The sequence below is a fragment of the Lactuca virosa genome, chromosome 6 (genome assembly GCF_052849685.1).
Source record: "Lactuca virosa cultivar CGN04683 chromosome 6, Lactuca_virosa_CGN04683_v6, whole genome shotgun sequence".
NCBI lineage: Eukaryota > Viridiplantae > Streptophyta > Magnoliopsida > Asterales > Asteraceae > Lactuca > Lactuca virosa.
In genome coordinates this window covers 80291927-80316253 of record NC_136431.1, presented here as the reverse complement: position 1 = coordinate 80316253, position 24327 = coordinate 80291927, and the positions used below count along the sequence as shown (strand labels likewise).

The following is a 24327-nucleotide window of genomic DNA, read 5'->3' as shown; positions in this document are numbered from 1 at the left end:
TCGTCTTAGGCTTGCTGATGGTGGGACAATCTATCACGATGGGCTAAAACACAGGTTGGACTCCCTCTCAGTGGGCTTTTGGCAGCTTTGACAATGGTATGTGAAGATTGTTGGGCCAAGGTAGCCAAGCCTATATGCTGCTGGTCCGATTGTTTTTATGCTCCATCTCCCACAAGGCTTTATATATTTGTATTGTCTCTGTATTTGTAATATTACAAGAAAATAGAACCATAAGTACTAGTGTATTACATAGATTTAGGCTCATAATTTGGCCAACTAACATACATCACATTCAGATGGAAAATAATGAGAACATTCAGACATTCAACCACAATTTAAATTTGGCAAGAACAACACATTCAAAATGAAGGAGCTTCATGATATTATTTTTTCAAATCATGCATGTGACTAATAACAATAATAACACTTTAATAGAAATTATAATTATAAATCGTTAATACGTTAAGAAAAACCAAAGAATGGATCAAGAACAATCAAAATAATTTAATATTTTTGTGATCATAACTACTAAAATGGATTTCAACCAATGTTGGGGATTTATATTATCAATAATTCGACTAATAAAGTTCAATACATATCGATGGAAGGCAAACGGGCAACAAACTGCGCTGCAAGCCCTTTCTAGATGGCAAAACTAACTCTTTTGATAACAACATATGTGGATCTAGGAGATATGACATTAGAATGCATGACCCGTTGGACTCTGTTGAGGAGCTCCACCGCCTCTGGTGCGAGAAAACCAAATGTATCAAATGCAAAAGGTACAAACACATGCTGATTTTCTATACATGCATTCTCGTGCTTTGCCACTTTGCACTCAACGACTTTCAAAACGTCATGCCCTGCTGTGAAACCCTCGCTCCTCAAACCAACGAGATGAGAGACCCCAGTAAGATCCACACACGCGTGCTTACCTCTTACTCATCCAAAGACCAAAATGTCAGTCGGTCGAAGTGTGGACCTTCCATCCTATGGGTCCGTCAAAAAGTTCACTGACGCTTCTTTTTTCGCAGAAATACGAGCACGCCGACAAGCATCAAAGAGAACATCCCTAACGACATCATGTCTGTACTTGAAACCAGGGAGGTCTCTATAATGAACCACATGTTCCCCAAAGGTATCCAAGCATGTCTTGTGGCAAACTGGGCATATATTGTCAATTGGAAATAGAGGAATCATGAGGCGGTAACGAAGGATAGTCCGGTACTCCACATGAGACATATGTTGACCAAGGCCATCAATAGGGATAGCTAGCAGAAAATCCTGAGCATGAGGTGCCCGTAGACACTCAAAGACTGGTTTCTGTCTAACAGTCATGTCGAAGTCAACTTCCATATATTTGACGATTTTGCTAAAAAGGGCACAAGCCAATGCCTTGTGGGATTTAGGGGGGGTGTCCTTATTAGTGAAACCGCTACAGTCGAATCCCGGAATCGTATCGCGAAGACGAGTCATAGCACATAGGTAATCAGAGTCCATACCACATATGCCACTGTCACGTAAGATATTGGTTCGTTCAAAAAGAGTTTCAAGAATCAAAATCAAAATAACAAAATAAAATATAGTTTTAAAATTTATTATCCTCAGATTTGTATCCAACGATAACTAATGATGATTAATAACAACTATAGGGTGTAAAAATCCATTATCGAGGGAGAACAATAATCATTAATGATTACCTCTTTTAATATCCGTGTAAAGCTGAAATGACAACTGCTAGACAACCAAATCATCAAATCTAATGTTCCTTATTCGCTTTTTTGAAGTCATCGAAACCATAAGGCGGAGGAAGGAGCACTGGTTTTGGGGATTTGAAGGAGGATTATTATGGTTTTACATAGGGGTGGCAACCATGGTGGTTTTAGGTTGGAGGGTCGTACGTTAATAGGTTGGTGGGCTATAAAAGATTAATCTGGACGCAACTCATAGAAATATTTGTGTCGTCCTTTTCAACCCTAATATAAATTAGTCACAAACATGCCAATTTGCATTCTAAATAACATATATTTACTTAGTCCTTACTCTCTTCTTTATTTAATATATATATATATATATATATATATATATATATATATATATAATCTAATAAAATAAACAGGTTCACAGGTCAACCAATATAATTATTTGTAACCCGAACACGACCCATATAATAAATAGGTTAACGGGTTGATAAATCAGAAAAACTCAACTCAAACCTATTTATCGTTGTGTCACTAGTTTGTATAAAAAATTGTCACCTTTACAGTAAGTGACCTAATTTATTTAATGACCAACTTAACGACCTTTTCTAGTATAACTGTTTTATCAAACCAACATATTAATTAATTACCCATTAAATAAATAAATGGTTTATAAAGATACCATTTAATTTAATTAATAAAATAACTCTTTTATTTATTTAGTTTGCTTTTAGATAATAAATGATAAATTAATAACCAATTATTTATTTATTTATTTGTTTTATTTGATAAATAATAATTTATTTCTTATAAGTATATTAATTACTTTATTCCATTTAAATAATTTTGTATGTACTTATATGTTAATTTATATATAATTATAGCCATATATCTTACATAAATGACTATGGAGTTGCTTATATGCATGGTTTGCTTCGGTCTTAAAGATTTCTTTACTTCTTTCGATAATAAAAAAGTACTTAAGCTTGCTACAATTTATCCTTTTGAATTTCCGATTTAATGCTTCTTGATTGTATTCAAAATATTTATGACGTTATTTTTCTGTCAATGGACCTCAAAACAAATATGTGCGTTACTTGCACACTAGTACCTTTTTTTATCAAGTTAATTTTGATTTTTCCGGTTGATATGGACAAGTATAGAGAGAATATTTTCTAGAACATCGAGTCATGTCAAAAATAAGTTTTAGAATAACATGAGTGGTCAAATTTCAAATGGTTGTTTGCTTATTTTCATGAGAATGATATGTTTCTACAAGCACCAGATGAGATGACGATATCACAGATTGATTTTAACAAATGAAGAGTCAACGGATACAATTGTAATTTTCATTTACATTATGATTTTGGGATGTACCACTTTTAATATTAAGCAAGTTTGTGCAAATACCATTTTGAATTTCCATTATGTTTGTACCATTGTATACAAATTCCGATCTAGGCCATTATGATTCATGACAAAAGAGAGATGGCATCAAGGAGCAACTCGTTTGCCAAGATCTTGTTTGTTGCCTCCGATGGATGAAACCCATCCCAGAAAATATATCCCGTGGCATTGGCACACGTCCCTGGTGACTTCTCATTGCATAGAAACGAAGTCTCCAGCAAACCAGTACCACAACACGCCTTCCGTGCTTCAAAGAAACCTAAAAATACGAATTATTACATTACTACATGTATATACAAGATGCATTAACCAATTTTACGCTTCAATCGTATACCAAAATCGTTAGGTTTCAGAACCAGGTTATAAAGAGGTTTGTAGATATTGAGCACCGCAATATTAAGGCCTGTGAGTTTGGCCTTTAGTATATTAGATGTGGCGTTGAGCTTTTTATTGAAGTATTGGGCTACCGAGTTCATCTTTGTGACACATTCATTGCAACCTTTACCAAAGATTGTAATGGATGCTGGTAGGCACCCAATTGGTGGCAATGTCGATACTCCGATCTTTCTTGCTCCTAGCCTATATAGTTCCTAAGAAAAATAATTCAAGTTTCTTAAAAGTTATATATGGAATATATTTCGAAAAAGATAAACACCCTTTATTGTTTGTAACCCCATAAGCGTAACAAACTATTTCAATCAATTTAAAACAACAACAAAAAAAAGTTACGCCATTTGATTTTATTAATGTAAACCAGAATTCGAGTGTTAAAAACTTTTTATTTTTTATTTTTTTATTTTTTTAACCTGGATGAAATGGGAGTAGGCTCGTATAAGGATGTCTGAAAATTGGTAAGGTGTGTAGACTTCGTATAGGAATGGATTGACATAGTAATTTTGGACAAAATCGCTAGTTCCAGCGCTCACAAGGTATATTGAACCTGTGATTATTGAAGTTGCATTCGATGACCCTGCAACATCCACCAGCTTTATCTGGTACTCCTTGTAATACTCAACTTGCTTGCTCAATGGAATCGTGTTCTGATTATATATCAAAAAAACTAAAATGGATTATATTCTAATTATATATCAATTTCTTACATTATGTTAAAGTCATTGTAATAAGGAAAACTTGGTCTTACATATAGCCTGGCAGTGGTCTCATAATATCCTGAGCCACCAGATGCAAAGTTGGCTCCAACTAAGAGATTCTCCCCTTTAGCTAATTCTTTGTTTAGTATTTCAGGAGGGTATTTTGGTAATCCAAGGTTCTCACCTGCACAGAAAGTATGAAATATATACAATAATTGTAACATGTCATGGTGATAATTTTATAATAAAATACTTACAAGTGAAATCCAAGGCGAGTTTTCCGTTACAAAACCGACCAGTGGGGAGCTGGTTCATGAAGTCTCTACCGTATGGAGGGAAGTTTGATTGTACAACGGTTGAGAGGTGGTTATTGTTTCCGACTGTAACAATAGAGTCTCCGAATACCATGATTCCCGGAATTAATGGCTGAATGTCTCCTTTTGTATTTGATAGATGTAAAATCCCCACATATAACACAAGAAGAAAATCAACTCTCCAATATGATGTTTCGCTAGTTGACATTTTGTGTTGTATTCTCGAAAGGGAAACTAGGCAGTGCATATGTCTATGTGAGATGGAGGAAACTTATATATAGAAGATAATGAATAGAGTAAATTGTATTTTTTAGATGGAGGAAACTTATATATAGAAGATATTAATGATCGAATAGAGTAAATTGTATTTTTTCTCTCAAAACAAACAAATATTTTTAATGTAGACTATGCTAATTAAATGAGTTAATAACTTTACATGATGGATACTACTACTTGTCTTAACCAACTAGCCTAGCAACAAAATACTTGTCACATAAAATTCGCATTTAGTGCCATAATTGTTTGAAAAAGAGAACGACAGTTAAAAATAAAATGCCAACTTTGCATTTCTATTTGATTTTGACAGAATGTTAGTCGACTACTTTGATTGTTAGTATTTGAAATTCCATGTATATTTGGTGGTTTGTTAAAGCATTTTCACATTGATTTGTTTGACATCAAAAATGACTTATGATATGTATTTTATAATAGTTAACTTATTTACTTAGTATTATAATTTTTCATTTTTAAAAAAGGAAAGAATTTCGTAAATACCCTTAATAAACATTTAAATATCATATTTGTCCGATCTAAACTCTAAATATTGTATTTATCATTCTTAATCTTTTAAAATATCGGATTTGCCCAAATCTATTTTTAAACATTTTTAATCAGTTTTTATAATTTTTTTAATCATATTAATTTATGAGAAAAAGCTAATTGACTAAATTGCCCTTCAATATTAAAACCATACATTTGCCTACAATTCTTTTCAACGAAATAAACATCAACTAAAAAATGTTGAGAAAATCAAATAGTGGGGATATTCAGTTAGTTATTCACTGAGCAGAACTTCATGATGCCATTATTAATTGTATTTTGCTTAAACCTCATTGCCTTCGGTGTTGTGAGCATATCATCTCGCTACCAGACCTCGCTTTGAGTTGGAGATTTTCCCCTTCGGTTGTTGCTATGGAGTTTTGATTTCGGCCCTGGCACTCAACCTCCGGGCTCAGTATCGACAATTTATCTGCAACAATTGTTGGTGCCTCAAACTTTTTTCTTTCCTGATTATTCTCCGAACATGGGTAACGTACCGATATGATAACTGTTGGGAGATATCTCTCCTAGCCCTACTCCATGTTAGACCAGTTCTATGAGGTATCATTCTATCATACCATCCGGACGGGAAGACACACAATCATCTTCGGTTCTCAATCCACCTCGACGTCGGTTGACAGCCGGACCTGATTTTGATTCTCTATCCGGATTATGAACCACAATTACATTTTCAACTCAAGACCAACATCCAGTCATGTCCGTTCCCTCAACAAGCTACCAATTACCTTTGGCACTAAAGGCGTAAATACTTCGTTCTTTAGTTTTTTAAGGGGGGACACTATGCCCACTAATGAGTAGTGCCATAAAATGAAAATGGTTTCCATTTAAACGTTGCTAAATTTATACATTTGGGGGTGGGCATTGTACAATTCCAACTCATACAAAATTCAAATCGTGAAATCAACATTGACTAGTGGTCGTAAAGGGTTAACAATAAGAACAACTCAACAAAAAATATCTGAAGAACCCATTTCAAGAGTTGGGAATATGTAATAATCTATCATACTCTAACCATGAACAATAGTCTCCAATCAAAGCTGCAGCTTTACAACAGAAGGATCTCAATGGATTAACTGAACCACTTTATCATTATTTATGCCCAAATATTTATAGCATGAAAACCATTTACTTTGAGTATCTTTCGTTAGTGCAATTAACTTTGCTTATGTCATTTATGGTACAATACAAGCATGAAAAGCAGAGGATTAGAACAAGGGTACAAAACACCTACAATTATCAAAGGTGCATCTATAAATCCCTTTTTGAAACATCAAAATAGTAGGGGTTTCAAGACATTGACGTGAACAAATCAAACAACATCACAAACGAAATTGTAGAGAGGGAAATTAGGAGTAGGGTCGTATTTTATTTACCTGTGCGACACAACAGGGGAAGAAACATCACATTTTATAGCTTAGGGCTTAAGGCACATGGCTTGTAAGGCTTATGACTTACGGCTTAGAGGTTAAGAACCATTCCTCTAATCCCACACCCACCCTAAGCCACTTCCACCACACACCTACTCACCCATCTACCCATTACTAAAAGTCCACGTCCACAACGTTTCCTACACCATGGGTGTTACCATGACACTATAAGCAACTACAAATTGATCCATGACCCATATGTCATCTACGGGTGTTACCATGACACTATAAGCAACTACCACATGACCCATGACCCATATGTCATCCATGCGTGTTACCATGACACTATAAGCAACTACCACATGACCCATATGTCATCCATGGGTGTTACCATGACACTATAAGCAACTACCACATGACCTATGACCCATATTTCGTCCATGGGTGTTACCATTACACTATAAGCAACTACCACATGAACCTATGACCCAAATGTCATCCATGGGTATTACCATGACACTATAAGCAGCCCATGACCCATATGTCATCCATGTGTGTTACCATCACACCCATGACCCATATGCCATCCATAGGTGTTACCATGACACTATAAGAAACTACAACTTCATCCATGACCCATATATCATCCATGGGTGTTACCATGACACTATAAGCATCTACAACTTGATCCATGACCCATATGTCATCCATGGGTGTTACTATGACACTATAAGCAACTACCACATAAACCCATGACCCATATGTCATCCATAGGTGTTACCATGACACTATAAGCAACTACCACATGACCCATGACCCATATGTTATCCATGGGTGTTACCATGACACTATAAGCAACTACCACATGACCCATGACCAATATGTCATCCATGGGTGTTACCATTATACTATAAGCAACTACCACATGGATCTATGACCCAAATGTCATCCATAGGTATTACCATGACACTATAAGCAGCCCATGACCCATATGTCATCCATGGGTGTTACCATCACACCCATGACCCATATGTAATCCATAGGTGTTACCATGACACTATATGAAACTACAACTTGATCCATGACCTATATGTCATCCATGGGTGTTACCATGAGACTATAAGAAACTACAACTTGGTTCATGACCCATATGTCATCCATGGGTGTTACCATGACACTATAAGCAACTACCACATGACCCATGACCCATATGTCATCCATGGGTGTTACCATTACAATATAAGCAACAAACACATCGACCCATGACCCATACGTCTTTTATATATAAATTTTGGTTCAAACATAGAAACATAAAGATGTATTGTTTATTATTATTTCATTCTCGTTTATAATTTTAAATTAAAATTATGGTATGAACACCCCGTTACTCTTTGTTCTTTCTGGACGTTATATACCCTTTCTATCAAGCTGGAGCTACTTTAAAAAAATTTGAATTACTAAATATTTAGCGCTAATTTGTATAGTTTGAATTATTCATTAGCAGAGCTTCAAAATATTTCCCAATTCCTTCCCTCTAACCTACACATGTTAAGGCTGCATATTAAGATAAGTTAACTTATTAGAAATAGGGTTTACATTTTCTGGAATCATCTCCGGCGGGTAATTGATCGAAATCTTTCTTTATTACGTGTGTGCACTGACTTTGACGATATAGGTTGTTACTCATCTAAATTTTATTTTTATTTAATTTACTATTGTCGTGATCATCATTTCTTGTTCTCTGATCATCTTCATATATATTATCATCTTAAATTACAACTACATTGGTTTTGATTTCATAATCTATGATTGCCGCACTTTAATCACATGTTAACGAAGTAGGTAATATTAATTGTATTCAATAGTATGCATGCATAGTAATGCCTTCATCTATAATTTATTTTTATTGTATGATTGTTCTCTGCTCATCAATAATTTATCATCTTTAATACATTGGTATTGACTATAGTTTTTTGTTTATTTTTAAGTAAGAAAGATCTCGAACTTGAAACCAAAAGGAGCATCAGGCGTGAAGGCAACTAAATTCATTGCACCACAAGTTTTGAACTGCAACAGGACTTCAACTGCAGAATTCATAAGCAGACAATTACAAGATGAAGAAGTCGACTTCCCAAAATCAGCAACCACATCCAATGCACATATAACATCTAGCACCAAAACCCCTAAACCTAAATCATTAACAGCAACCATGAATACCACTTCCTCAGTATCACTTACAACATCCACACCATCCTCAACAAATACATCTAAAACTTCAGCAACTGGACCAATACCATCCTCAACACCTACATCTACAACCAAAACTTCAGCACCTACATCATCGAAACCATCCTCAACACCGACATCCACTACCACATCATCAACACCTATATCTACTACCACAACCTCAAAACCTTCATTGACACTACCATCCTCAACAACTACAGTAACTACCAAATCCTCCTTACCTAAAGGAGCTACCACATCCTCAACATATACATCTATCCCAACACCTACCCTAGAATATACCCCATCACCAACACCTATCCTGGAATCTACCCCATCACTAAAACAACCAACCGTGAATGGATATGTTGTGAAAAATGTAGAAGGTGAAAACAATTCCTCTAAAGATTGTGGACTAGATGGACGTTTAACTGTTCATGTTTGAAAAAAAAAACGTGAGTTACCAATCATATCTTACAACTTTTTTCTATGTATAACCTTTTGGTGTACACGCACATATGAATTAAAAACTAAAATGATCACATGATTATTTGTAGGCTCATGCCACCAGGCCCTTGTGCACACATTATTAGTTGGTCCTTTTTTACAAAGAGTAGATCCACAATGGTACACTTGGGGAAAAGTAAGCAAAGAAATGCTCGAATTATATTGGGAGGAGTTCCAGGTAGTTAACTATATGTGATATATTGTTGTTTGGTAAAAATTTACATTTAAACTATTGTTTATATTGTTAATGTGTAGAAAAGATGTTGTTGGGGTGAAACAATAGACTCGCTGGTGAGGCATGCTTGGGCAAGTAAAGCGGCACAAAGTTATGGTCAATATCTCTACAACATGCGGAGCCCACAAAGAAACCCACATGCCTTTAAAACAGCTCATATTGCACAAGAAGTCTGGAAATCCTTGCAAGTAAAATGGAATACAGATGAATACAAGCTCAAATCTGAGCAGAACAAGAAAAATAGGCGTAACGGTGTGGTTGATGGAGTAGCACAACCTACCCATAATGTTGGATCTGCAAATCATTTGAAGATAGCTTCTGATTTGGTAATTTTTTAATGGTACATCAATGTTTATGTTTATGTGTATATTTGACATTTTATGGTATTTATGTAGAAGAGGAAATTGGGACGTGATTGATGGGTTTTATACATAGCAAACAATCCTATGTGTGCATGCAACCCTAATTTGAGGATCTATGTTTTTACTATTAGACATACAAGCATTGAACACAAAAAATAGAAACCCTAGGAGGCTAGTATAATTTTCGAAATTAACATAAAACTAGGGTTAGGATACATCCCTTGGTTGTTATATTGTAATAACAATAAAACCCTTGAAGATCTTGAACTTTGAGAACAAGTGTCACACCTCTAATGGTTCACAAACAAACTCAAGCAACCAAAGAATACTATAGAGAGAGAAGAAGGAACCAAAAATTCGTCCAAGGGTCTTAGAAAGAAGGCTTGGACGAAAGTCCTCATTAATGAGAGATTATATAGGTGATGGGAAGGTGTAGGATAAGGCAGGTAAATCCAAGATATCCCTAATCCCTTTACTTCCTCCCTAAGGCATCCAAGGCATCCTTAGAGCCCAAGGAAACCCTGAGACACTCTAGATTTCGTTCCACCTACTATTGGGAGGTTCTAGAATTGCCCAATGCTCAACTATTGAACATTGTCACCTCTAGTCCCTACAGTTTCAATTAATTCCTTTAATCCCAAAATTAATTCCAAATTAATTTCTGATTAAATATTAATTAAACAATATGATTTTAATTAATATATTATTTCAATAATACATTAATAAATTCATTTGTTTTGATTTCTAATTAATTTATTAACCAAGTAATAAATTAATAAATCATTCTTCTCTCTCCAATAGTTATCCTATTCAATTGCTAGGTTTGAAGGCAACCTAAAAGGACTGTGCTACTATCAATTCAAATTTATACCAATTATAGTTATGGGCTTAGACACCTACGCCAACAGTCTCGCACCTGAATAAGTCTAATAACTATAGTTGCAAGTATGACTTCAAAAATTGACTAGCAAATTGTTGCTTTCAAAGACGCTGTCAAACTCTGACCTAGTCGGTTACATGTCCTTAGATAAGTGATCAAATATTCCTCTGTTCTACAAGATATCGTAAGGACGTGAGATATGGATTATAATCAATCTCTCCGTCCAATATTTGTTTCCCGATTTCTGATTTATGACAACTGATTGAGACTACTAATTGAACACATCAATTCAGTCCAGGCTTGGCCAAGCGCTTTAGATTTCATAATCAAATCATCGAGGGGCCCACATATATCAATTTTTCCGTTTAGGGAAAAAGGAATGGATAAACTTCGACTCATATGCTTGTACTATTCACTCATCAAATCACACACAACAATACATTTTAGGACATCAAGTTACTAATGCGTTTACGTATTATCAATGCACAACCGAATCATAAACAACAACTCATATATCTTTGTTTCAAGAATATAAGATATTATCGTCTCAAAATTACTCGTGATAAAATCCATGAAGTATTTCTCTAAGCATGGGTTTATCCAATACTTAAAATCCCCATTTTCAAGTACTCATGAACATTGCAGCAAAACCATTGCTATGTCTAATCTCCATAGACAATCTACAATTCAATTCATGATAGTCTTGATTCACTACTTACTTCCAAAAGTATGATCGACTGTGGATGTTTGAATAATCCAATTATTCTGGAAGTAAAACATGCAAAGTGAAACACAATAATAACCTAATTAAGTATAATCTCAAAACTATTGAATATAAATAAAACACTTATTATTTAATCACCATATTAATTAGACATTATTAATTATTAAATGTTTCGATTAATCAACTAAATTCTTGAATTAAACATTTGTCATGCCGTGTTCTAAACGTGCATACTATGTTTCTCTATGCTCCTCCCTTTGTGAACAGATCAATTGGACATAATTCCAATGATGCTCATATTACAATTCCAAATCCTTATTACAAGTGTGAGAATTCCAAATTCTTGTCACCACTAAATGTGTTAAAGTCTAACGTTGCATGTAATATCCTTTTGTGATGATGTGACGTCAAAGTCACCGAGACTTAGCCAACGATGTCACAAAATGCTCCATTTAAACTTTGTTATTTTAAACAATTTCATGGTAAAGAAGTTTCAAATTCAAGATAACTCCTTGAACACCTTCTTGCATTAAGGTTCCTAACTCACATATAGATTATAATCATCAACTCCCACTATGGAAACCTTTCCATATTTCCATACGATAATCAATTCTGAATAAGAATCACTTCAACTCAGAATTATGTCAATATGGCCCGTCCGAATATCACTATACTTGCAACTGTCCACAAGCAACCAATCCTTTTGAATAACCTAAGAATGTTCTTGACAGTTGTTCAATAACTTTAGTCATACCAAGTTCTAGTCCTTTTCCCTTTTAATGCCCCAGGCATTTGGAAAATTAGAACAAGTGAATATTATAGCATATGTAATCAATACTATATCTGAAGCATATGAGATTCGATGCATAATATCTTATATAAAGACATGATACTTGATCAGTCTCTTGATATAATATTTTCATATATCAAATTTCCTAGATTGAATCACTTCAACATGATATTCATATATGTTCATGTCTAAGTTCCATTAAAATCCTTCAATCTAAACTTTTAGATTTGAAATGAAGTATGAGTGCCTTCTCCCCTAAATCCTTTTGTAGTAAAACAATTCCCAAATACTGCAATTTTTAAAATTTGAAATCTTTGTTTCCTACAACTAGTATTGCCAACCTGCAATACTTAGTATAAGAATTATGCTCCCACTAGCTTTGACATGTACCCAGAAATCAACTGGACTTCTAGAAATAAATACTCTTTGACTTTCTTACTGAAGTTCAGATTTCTAATACGTGATACTTCGATAAGTCTTCAACCAGTCTTCTCAAGCTTATACACCTTCCATTAGATAACATATGTGTGTGTCTAAACCCTTTCAGAACTTATAGCAATATTTCATGAATGTTCACACTAATTCTTGCCATTTCTCACAATTCGAACTATGAAAAGGGATGTTGTAATCATATACGAATTTGAGAACGCAATTATCACAACTGCTAACCATAATGATATTAAACAGATTTAAAATCAACTAGCGAAAGTGTTTCCTCATAATCATTTTCATGAACTAGAGCGAAACCTTTTGCCACATAGATTTTATGGTGTATGCGTTCCTATCCATATGAATTTATAAATTCCAACCTACAATCATAAGATATGGTTGAGGACAAACCAAAATCAAATTTTGTTTTCCTTTCATGGACTGAACCTTGCTTATTCTTAATTTTTTGCCATCTGGTAGCACAAGGGCCTACCAAGTCTTCCAAGTTGTCAAACAGCTCACTCATATTGATCAATGTACCATCCCTGACCAACGTGCTCTGCCTTTTGCAGTCAAATGAGAACCATAGAACTCATAAGCATTGCTAACTCAACTGGAAGGTGCATAGAAACAAGAATGTGTCAACACGATTAGTTATTAGCCTCAGGTCGTGTGCTAGTGATAACTAAAATGTTTATTCTCGATTGACTCTTGAAACTCTTCAAGATTAACAAGACCCCCAATGAATTCTTGACATATAAGTTTTTCTGTTAAGGAACATCCCTCGACAAGCAAAAACAAATATTCAAAAGTTTGTGTGGATTCTTGTCAAGAAAACATCTCATGGAATTGGTCCTAGTTCATCTTTTGTTTTAACCAAAACATTACAACTACCAATTCCAAATGTGTTAGAGTAAGAAAACATTACTACTCCACATTTCATGAGGTGTTATAAACCTACTTAGGTTGAAATAAGCTTCAAGATACGATTTGAAGTTACTAAAGCATGCCTCCAAAACTTGATTTGGAAACGAAGTATGACTCATCTCTCGATTAAACCATTTTAACAATATTTGATTCCTTTTCTTAGTCAAACAATTGCACTAAGACGTTCTACGAGGATCAATTTGTGACATGGTTCCATAATCATTAAGATGATCATAAAACATGATACTAAATTACTTTCCTCTCTTTTCAGATTGGAGAAACTTTTATCTTTCTGCCTAACAAATTTTTAATATTTGTTCTACTACTCTTTGAAAACTTTTCAAAGTGTTAAAATTATGTTTATTTTTATAAACACAATCATATTTACTGAACCATCAGTAAATCATGACGAATAGACTTATCGTTCTTTGTGGTGGATCTAAATAGTCCAGATCAATGTGTATTAGATCCTTTAGTCCTTCACTTGACTCACATAAACATGTGATCAATGAATTAGTCTTAATCTTCTATAGATTCTCATACATCACACAATTCGAATTGTATGATTCCAAGTTACTATCCAATCGAAACTTGGGTGATGAGAATTCATTTTTCACTTGGTTAATGATGACATTACCACAAACGATATAATTAAGAATCAACCCACATTTAACATTGCTAATATTAGAAATATAACCACCAATTCTCATAAATGCCATTGTAAGGAAATACAAAGTAAATAAACAAAATTTCACTTTATTGATAATATGCGGAAAAAATTGTCCTTACAAGGAAAATATATGAAAACTATGTTTCTAAATATTTCCTAAGCAATCTATTATAACTCCTAAGCAGCAGCTCAAAAATCTGATCATCGAACTATGCAACCGAAATCCATCTCTCATGATTAGATTCAGCTTACTCTTCTTAAGCTTCCTTCTTTCTTTTTAGATTCTGCAAAACATCAAAATGTGACTATCACATCATGTATTAAGAATCTATGAATAGGAACTTAACAAAATAATGGAGTTATATATTGGATGTACCTGAGGTAGAGTCACACAACTTGACTTTACTATCTCTAAGATCTTTCAGGTAGTCTGGGCAGCTTCGCATCCAATGCCCCTTCAATTGGCAATAGAAACACATGGACCTTTTGGGATTAGCACATGGAACTATCTTAGAATTAGCCTTTCTATTTACCATATGGTCAAACGGTTTGACCTTGGCCTATCCCTTTCCACTGGGAAGAGAAACATTTTCTGGACTACCAATGTTGCCATTGTCAATGTCCATGGAAATTTTAGAGACACATCCTTCAAACATTTTTGCTTGACTTGTGCTCTTAAGCATTTCTGCTTCAAAATCAATCAACATATATGTTAGATCAATTAGGGTCATGTCTTCGTCCCTCATATAATAGTCCTTAATGAACTGACCATATGACTTAGGAAGCGAACGCAAAACCAAGTCAATGGCCAACTCCTTCGGGAAAACGACACCCAACATCTCTAATCTATCAATGTGCGATTTCATTTTCAAAACATATGCACACACAAACTTTCCATCTTGATGTTTACTTGCCAATAGGGTTTGAGTGACTTCGTATTTTTTAGTTTGAAGAAAAACGTGGTTTAGGGAGAATTACTGGAGGAGGTGGAGGAAGAGTTGGAGAAGCATGATTTCCAGTTCCACCATTGCTTGAAGAAGGGAACATTCTTTCACCTTGATCAACATGTGGAAGATCATCTTCAGAAGGAAAAACATTTCCAGAAGAACGAAAAAGACTATTGGTGTTAGAACTTGACATCTATAATAAGAGAAAAGAGAATTCAAGTTAGTTGATTTTAATCCTTGATTATAAACCCAAAATTTAAATCAATGCTAGGATCCAACTAAATAATTCACAATTCAGAAGAGGGATGCCATAATCCAATTGCAAATTATTTAAAGGTAGGTAAATGACGATTTACCAATTTCAGCATGAAAAACGAAATTTGAAAGAATTAGGTTTTAAATGAAATTCCTAGATCTTTTGAGATTCATTGAACTATTCAATGACATGTTTAATCTCGATTATACCCTTTCCATTTGTGACTGGGATACCGAGGATCACAAACAAGGTGTGAATAACCATGCAAATTAGTTTGGTACTCTCGATGTCATTGATTATCTAATTAATGTGCCGGTTAACCATACACACTCCATTAATCAATAATAATTCACGAGTTTCCCATTGTCAACAATATTAGTCCCATATTAGTGTGTCGGTTAACCACACACGCTCCACTAACGACCAATAAGGTGCAATATGCAATTTCATGGATTAAAATCAAATTCACATTTATCCTAAAGTAACTAAGAGTGAGATTTTAGAAAATAGTTTAGTTACTTTTTATCATTATACTTTTAATGAGGTTATGTCCTATCAAACTCGTTCGGCTAACGACCCTCCACCAATCAAATAAGCGGTGGGTGAGAGCGGACACCCATCCAACTACCATTTTATAGGCAGTTTCCTTATACCCCCTTATAGATCGGCTTCGTGAATGAGGCGTACTAGCGGTTCGACTGACTTGTCTTATATATATATATATATATATATATATATATATATATATATTATTAGACTTTTAATTTTACATATAGTATAAGGGTTTATTTTAAACTTTTAAAATACTAGGGTTTTTAATTTTATTAAAATTTTCGAAAATTAAAACCATTTAATTTATTTTTTTTTAAAAAATTAAAAATCTTTGATTTAATAATTATCCAAAAAATTAAACAATTAGTTAAATTATTAAATCACATAAGGATCATCAATTTAAATTAAACAGATTAACTTAATTTAATCCTTTATGCGTAGATTTCGAAATTGAGGGTAGCGATATCCTTAATTATCCAATTAAACAATTAAGAAGATAATTACCAAAAATAACAACCTACTAACTTATTCCTTAGATTTCGAAATCTATTGCTTGGAGTGGAAAGCAAGGCTTTCAACCTTGCCTAATGTTCGAAAACCCTAGAGTTAGGAAACCCTAGATTTCGATTCCAAGGTGGCCAGAGAAAAGGGTTAGAAAACCCTTTGGGTTTTTCGAAAAAAATAGGGTTCTTTAACCATAATTTGTGAAAATTGAAAGCCCCAGGGTTTAAGAGCCATAAACCCTAATTTTGTCAAGTACAATCAATTGTACCAAAATCTAATTGAAAACAAAAAAAAAACCATACGCTCTGATACCGCTGATGAGTTTTATACATAGCAAACAATCATATGTGTGCATGCAACCCTAATTTGAGGATCTATGTTTTCACTATTAGACATACAAGCATTGAACAAAAAAACTAGAAACCCTAGGAGGCTAGTATAATTTTCGAAATTAACATAAACCTAGGGTTAGGATACATACCTTGATTGTTATATTGTAATCACAATCAAATCCTTGAAGATCTTGAACTTTGAGAGCAAGTGTCACACCTCTAATGGTTCACAAACAAACTCAAGAAACCAAGGAATACTATAGAGAGAGAAGAAGGAACCAAAAAATCGTCCAAGGGTCTTAGAAAGAAGCCTTGGATGAAATTCCTCATTAAGGAGAGATTATATAGGTGATGGGAAGGTGTAGGATAAGGCAGGTAAATCCAAGATATCCCTAATCCCTTTACTTCCTCCCTAGGGTATCCAAGGCATCCATAGAGCCCAAGGAAACCCTGGGACACTCTAGATTTCATTTTCCCCCTACTATAGGGAGGTCCTAGAATTGCCCAATGCTCAACTATTGAATATTGTCACCTTTAGTCCCTACAGTTTCAATTAATTCATTTAATCCCAAAATTAATTCCAAATTAATTTCCGATTAAATATTAATTAAACAATATGATTTCTAATTAATATATTATTTCCATAATACATTAATAAATTCATTTATTTTGATTTCTAATTAATTTATTAACCAAGTAATAAATTAATAAATCATTCTTCTCTCTTAAACAGTTATCCTATTCAATTGCCAGATTTGAAGGCAACCTAAAATGACTATGCTACTATCAATTCAAGTTTATACGAATTATAGTTATGAGCTTAGACACCTAATCCAACAGTGATCCATCCCATAGTGAATTGTTCCTGCATACACACACGAAGAATCACGATGGAGTCGCATTCACAGATGAAAAAGATAAACAAATTCATGTAATATTCATTTAAGTGCAATTAAACTTTTATATTTTAGCTACTCCATAATGTCATTCATAACTTTGATATCGTTTACCTTATATTATTTTTATTTTTTCAGCGGCCTATACAGAAAAACGGGAAGAGTTGGAAGCTGAAGGTGCTGAATTTGAGGAGGACAAACTATTTTATGATGTTGTTGGTAGTCTTGATAAAAAAGAAGACTTTATGGATTAGGCTATTTTGCAAAGGCGATACCAATATTTACGTTAAAACGGATGTATCTTACATTCCGAAAAAAATGATGAAATGGAAGAAATTTGAGAGCTTGTTGCTAAACAAAAAGAGCAAAACGAAGAGCTTAAAGAAATAATGAAGGCCCAAGAAGAACAAAACAACGCAAGAGTCAGACAACTTGAAAAACAACTTAAAACGGAAATGGATCTTATTAATGTCATTACAAAACAACATTAGCCAGTTTCCATTTTCCATGTAATAAATAATTATTGTATTATTTTATGATATAATGTTATTTGATTTTTTTGTTATTTTTGTTTTTCATATATTAATACAAAATAATTTGGATTTAATTTATAAATCAATTATCCATCCGTCCATATGAAATATTTGATATGGAATCTGCTATACAATATACACCACGAAAATTATAGGGATTCATGACCACATAATTTGCTAGGAAGTCATCAAACGGAAGTTGCTAGGGATTCATCACCACCAAATTTGCTAAGGATCCACAACCATGGAATTTGCTAGAGATTCACTACAACAGAATTTGCTAGGGAATCACCACCACAGAGTTTACTAGGGAATCACCACCATGTAATTTACTAGGGATTCACCACCACGTAATTTGCTAGAGAATCATCACCACAGATTTTTCTAAAGATTAACTACAACGGAAGTTGTGATGGAAGAACTACCATAAAATTTGCAATGGAATCCTACTACGGAATACCATCTACAACGGATTTCATTCCGTTGTCACAATTGCGATGGAATGATTGTTTCCCTAGCAAACTCTCGCTACGGGTTTTTTGGGACAAACATCGGTCGTCGTAAGTTCCGTCGTTATTCGTCTTTTGCAATGGAATTTCAGCTTTTCGCAACGAATTTCTTCCATAGCAAAATCACTTTTTTCTTGTAGTGTAAGTTTTTATATCGTCAAGGGGTATTTATTAATCTAATTTTTATGATGTTTGTCATTTTTTGAAAATACAGAATGCTTTACTCCATGAGATCAGTCAACAAACTCAAGCTTCTTCTGAAGCCAGTGGTTTAACACCAAAGGATACACAAAATCGTTTTGAAAGATTATTGGGTGTTCGACGAGGCCATATCAGAGGCATCGGGCGTAAACCTTTTACGGTTGTGTCGATGTACAATTAGGAACAACCACTAACACAGCTACTGCCACAATCACAGGTAACAAGACTTTTTAATTTTGATAATTGTTTCAAATGTTAGTAATTGTTAGTTTAGTAATAATTTCAAATGTTGGTAATTATTAGTTTTGTAATAGTTTATGTGTTGGTAATTGTTAGTTTCGTTATAGTTTAATATATTGGTATTTTGTAGTTTGGTAATTGTTAGTTTATGAAAATACTATGCTATAATGGATAAAATGAAAAAAAGTACAATGCTATAATGTGTTGTATGCAATATTTGTAATTTGGTAATTGTTAGTTATAGTATAATGTTATAATGTGTTATATATAATATGTGTAATTTGGTAATTGTTAGTTTATGAAAGTACAATGCTATAATGGTTTTTTGTAGTTTAGTAATTGTTAGTCATAGTACAATGCTATAATGTGCTATATGTAATATGTGTAATATGGTAATTGCTAGTTTATGAAAGTACAATGCTATAATGGTATTTTGTAGTTGGTAATTGTTAGTTGTACAATGCTATAATGTGGTATATGAATATGTATAATTTGGTAATTGTTAGTTTATGAAAGTATAATGCTATAATGGTATTTTGTAGTTTGGTAATTGTTAGTTATAGTACAATGCTATATTTTGTACTTTGCTTGTATGTGGAATGTATATTTTGTATATAGAATGTTATAATGTTGGTTTAACTTATAAGACTATCTTGTTTTCTTTGTAGTTGGACATGCTTCAAACAATGTTAAAAGATCCAACATTTAGTGTTGCACTTGAATATTGGTTTCGTTCGTTGCCACAACGAAATGAAACCGAAGGAAACGAGGAGAGCAATGATGACGAGTATCTAGTTGTAGGATTTTTGTAATGTTTTATTTGTATAAGTATTTTAGACTTGTATTTTGCATTATGTTAAATTAGATGAGTATTTTGAACGGATGTTGGATTAATATTTTGGAATGGAAGGATATAAGATTAGATTAATTAATAGCATAGCGGTTTTTATATTTTTGATACAATTTTTTTCAATTTTAATGTGAAATACAAAAAAAAAAAAATATTAATACCGGCGACATCTTTACTGGCGACACATGGTTAGTAGTGGCCACAATACTTTAGCGGCGACATTTTAAGTATTAGCAACAAAGCATCTGCGGTAGGTTTTTAACGACGACGCGTCACTGCTAATAGTATTAGCAGCGACAAACGCCACTTTTAGCGGCAACGCTTATCACCGGTAATACTCTAATATCTTGTAGTGAATGTTATTTAACTGCAAAATGCTTATGTTCAGGATACTCAGATACTGCAAAATGCATTTAATGATGAATGACTATGGTTAACAAGTTTGAGAGGCAACAAGAATCTGAATGTTGGACCATAAAGATGAAATGCACTAATATAACAGATAAGAATGGTACAATGATGAGCTAATGTAATTACTACCCAACAGATTCCTATTGGGATAAATCGAAAAACACATGTTTGTGAATACTACTCTTTTGCTACAAAATTAATTAGAATAATGGAATTATCGTTCCTAAACCACAGTTACACCTATGACACATTGAACTTGGCTCTAGCATGACCTTGAGATACCTGAAGCTGTTCCGTGATACCTAAGTGTGCCATTAGAAGCCAAACATGAGTCAGAAACTCACCCCCCTTACGAAGCTGATGCTCGTGTTGAAACCCTCTGCAGTGAGTAGCAGCATAAGCTAGAATCTCTATCCATACTTGACTCATGACTTTCCACATTTCTTTCTTTTCCATATTTCTCAAAGTTAATGCGAGTCTGCAACCATCAAACAAGGCGGATTTGGATCGATCCCCCTTCACTTTATATGGAGGCAATTCAGTGCATTTAACTTCAAGCAATTTTCTGGATGCTTCAACCTTTCCATTAATAGGTTCTTTTTCTTTGAAGAAACGCGTGGCTTCAGCACAAGTATCTCGATACCTGATCATCCCAATTCCTATTGGTAACATAACAGGGTATGTCGTGAGAAGATACAGCAGATAGTCAGATATATGTTTGCTTTCCGTACGACAGACATCACTTTCAGCTTCATCTTTATCATCAGGCTCGTCTGAGTAATAGCAAAGACCTGTGGCAATGCGCCATATAAGGATGCTCTGATCAAATTCCACTTTAGTAGTACTCCATAGGAGAGTGTCGTACATTCTTAGAGAAAAACTACCTTTGTGACTACATAATGATTTCGGATCAGTGTTGTCTTTCATAAAATCAAGAAATTGACGATTAATCAGATCTTTTAGTTTGTCAGAAACTTTGCTGTAAGTCTTGTAACGGTGCTTTGTGCGATACTTATCTATCCCGAGGAGTTTCTGGGCTTGTAAAAAACTAGGGGGCTTCTCCTCAAGGGAGACACTCAGCAGGTCTAACTGTCCAATACAGTTGCACCATCGTGGTTTAGTCGGATTCTTCAAGAATGGAAATATGAGGATATTCCGAGTGTAGTTCTTTTGGCTTAACTAGTGATCAGTCCAGTCGGAGCCCAACATGGTAATAGCTGCAAAAATTTCCATTATAACTGCTGTTGCAATTAATAGGTATGTAATGACAATATCAGTGATTCGTTAATCGTCCCTATCACACAGAAAAGGGAAGCCCACCAGTACCATGACAATGAGGATAACACTACTAACACGACATAGGAAACCCACAAAGGTGTATACAACACTTGCGTTGGTGTAAAGCATGTCATACGCGAACCCAAGTTCGATCTCAATAATAGAGAAAGCTTCACAATGTGAGTGTAAACCAGACTTGGTGTGAACCTGACATCAGTAGCTGCGCCTCTATCTATGTTGACAATAAGAACTCAAATGGCAACTTCGTATGTTCACATAATGAACACAATAAATGGTAGCAGTAGTAATTGTAGGCTTGTTTAAGTATAAATAGAGGCTCTAACCTCAGTTGTAAGACACCACAAACAGAGAGTGTAGTGTGTAATACTTAGAGTGAGTATTAGAGGGTTGTGTCTTTTTCTTGTAATATTGAGCGTGTAAGCTCTTCTCTTTTGTTCTAGTTCTGAATAAAAGTGTGTTTCAACCCCAACAAGTGGTATCAGAGCTTGGTTAAGCTCCGGGGGAAGCATTCTCTGTTTTTTGGTCGAAATTTTTTTTGTCTCAAAAACAATTTCGGAGTACACCGTTGGAAAGGTCTCGTTCTGAGGATTCCGAAAATATATTTTTTTTTGAATTTTTTGACCACCGGAAGGCCTCCAAATCACCGGTCAAAGTTGGTCAAATCTGCCGGAAAAGTCACCGGAAAAACCAGGGTTCGCCGGAGAAGACGGTACTGTAGCAGCACTGTAGCAGTGACATCAGCAGTGACGTCAGCAGCTGACCAAAGTTCTGGAAATTGCAGTTTAGCCCATGTTCTTCCGGAAAGTGCAATTTAGCCCCTGTTTTTCAGAAAAATTGCAATTTTGGTCCCGTTTTTCAGAAAAATTTCAATTTAGCCCCTGTTTTACTTCTGTAAAAGTTCTGTTTGCCCCCTGAACTTCTGAAAAGTTCATATTGGTCCCCGTACTTCAAAAAAAAAAAAAAATATATATATATATATATATATATATATATATATATATATATATATATATATATATATATATATATAGATTCTTACTCGTGTATGCCCAAGTATATGCCAAGAATGACTACACCAACCTCGTCATCTTTTCAAGCCGGAGTTGAAAGTTTTCAAAGGACCGGGAAAGACGGTAGCGTTACGTTACACTATCCAATGCTGACGAAGATGAACTACGCGGTGTGGGCCATAAAAATGCGAGTGAATTTACAAGCACAAGGAGTATGGGATGTAATTAAAAATGCAGAAACGGACGAACGTAAAGATCGAATGGCTCTTGCGGCTATTTATCAAGCAATTCCAGAGGACGTACTTCTGATGTTAGCTGAGAAGGACACAGCTAAAGAAGCATGGGAAACGCTCAAGATGATGCACATGGGAGCCGATCGGGTCAAGGAGGCTAAAGCTCAAACCTTGAGAAGTGACTTCGAGGTGATCCGGATGAAAGACAGGAATCGGTAGATGATTTTTCCATGAGATTGAATACTATCGTAACCGGTATTCGATCTCTTGGTGAAAAGATTGAAGAAATTACGGTTGTGAAGAAGTTTTTGCGAGCCGTACCGATAAGATTTATACAAATCGTAACATCGATCGAGCAATTCGGAGATTTGAAGAATATGACGGTGGAAGAAGTTGTGGGTCGTCTTAAGACCCATGAAGAGAGACTTCGAAGCTATGGAGAAAAAGAAGAAGGACCTTCTCTATTGCTTACACATGCCGAGTGGGCATCTCGTTCGAAGCAAACTGGCGAGAGAAACTCGTCAAACACTTCAAGAGGACGAGGAGGACATGGTAACCGAGGCCGGGGACGAGGCCGAGGTCGTGGACGTGGCCAAGGAGGTGGTCGCGAGTACAATACAAATCAGAATGACCATAATCCTTCTTGAAAGGATAAAAGTAAAATCAAATGCTTTACTTGTGAACAATTTGGTCATTATGCTTCGGAGTGTCCAAACAAGAATCGAGGTGAGGAGGCAAACCTCACTCAAGCCAACGAAGAAGAGGCTATTTTAATGATGGAAACCTCACAAGAATATGCACACAAAAAAGTGTCTCTAAGAGAGAAGATTTGTGTTAATCTTCTTGCATCGGGAGAAAGTCAAGTCGAGTCTGAGGTATGGTATCTCGACAACGGTGCTAGCAATCACATGACTGGAGACCGCTCAAAGTTTCGCGAACTAAATGAGCACGTTACGGGCCATGTGAAATTTGGGGATGGTTCGACCATCGCTATTTTGGGAAAAGGGTCGATTTTATTCGATAGCAAAAATGGCGACCAAAGACTCCTTAATGAGGTATATTTCATTCCAAGTCTAAAAAACAAT

General features: G+C 34.7%; 3 protein-coding genes across 3 annotated transcripts; 1 reads left to right on the top strand and 2 right to left on the bottom strand.

Moving 5' to 3' along the window:
• Positions 1-3032: 3032 nt before the first annotated feature.
• Positions 3033-4797, bottom strand: LOC145120593 (GDSL esterase/lipase At5g22810-like). The gene is made up of 5 exons (XM_079056401.1): positions 4456-4797; positions 4249-4382; positions 3914-4147; positions 3442-3697; positions 3033-3366 (listed from the first exon to the last, which is right to left on the bottom strand). The coding sequence occupies exons 1-5, from the start codon at positions 4757-4759 to the stop codon at positions 3173-3175; spliced, it is 1122 nt and encodes a 373-aa protein (XP_078912527.1). The 5' UTR covers positions 4760-4797; the 3' UTR covers positions 3033-3172.
• Positions 4798-9600: 4803 nt separating this feature from the next.
• On the top strand, positions 9601-10106 carry LOC145121688 (uncharacterized). Its single transcript, XM_079057399.1, has 3 exons — positions 9601-9630; positions 9708-10013; positions 10083-10106. Exons 1-3 carry the CDS (start codon positions 9601-9603, stop codon positions 10104-10106), a joined length of 360 nt encoding a protein of 119 aa, XP_078913525.1.
• Positions 10107-20940: 10834 nt separating this feature from the next.
• On the bottom strand, positions 20941-21567 carry LOC145121687 (uncharacterized). Its single transcript, XM_079057398.1, has one exon. It carries the CDS (start codon positions 21565-21567, stop codon positions 20941-20943), a length of 627 nt encoding a protein of 208 aa, XP_078913524.1.
• Positions 21568-24327: the final 2760 nt, after the last annotated feature.

Excerpts from the sequence above, each read along its gene's own strand:
- LOC145120593 (XM_079056401.1), bottom strand. The coding sequence starts at position 4,759 with ATGCACTGCCTAGTTTCCCTTTCGAGAATACAACACAAAATGTCAACT. Across the intron at positions 4,148-4,248 it reads AGACCACTGCCAGGCTATAT|AACACGATTCCATTGAGCAA; the intron begins GTAAGACCAAGT and ends ATATATAATCAG. Across the intron at positions 3,367-3,441 it reads TCTGAAACCTAACGATTTTG|GTTTCTTTGAAGCACGGAAG; the intron begins GTATACGATTGA and ends TCGTATTTTTAG.
- LOC145121688 (XM_079057399.1), top strand. The coding sequence starts at position 9,601 with ATGCTCGAATTATATTGGGAGGAGTTCCAG. Across the intron at positions 9,631-9,707 it reads TATATTGGGAGGAGTTCCAG|AAAAGATGTTGTTGGGGTGA; the intron begins GTAGTTAACTAT and ends GTTAATGTGTAG. Across the intron at positions 10,014-10,082 it reads TGAAGATAGCTTCTGATTTG|AAGAGGAAATTGGGACGTGA; the intron begins GTAATTTTTTAA and ends GTATTTATGTAG.
- LOC145121687 (XM_079057398.1), bottom strand. The coding sequence starts at position 21,567 with ATGTACGACACTCTCCTATGGAGTACTACTAAAGTGGAATTTGATCAG.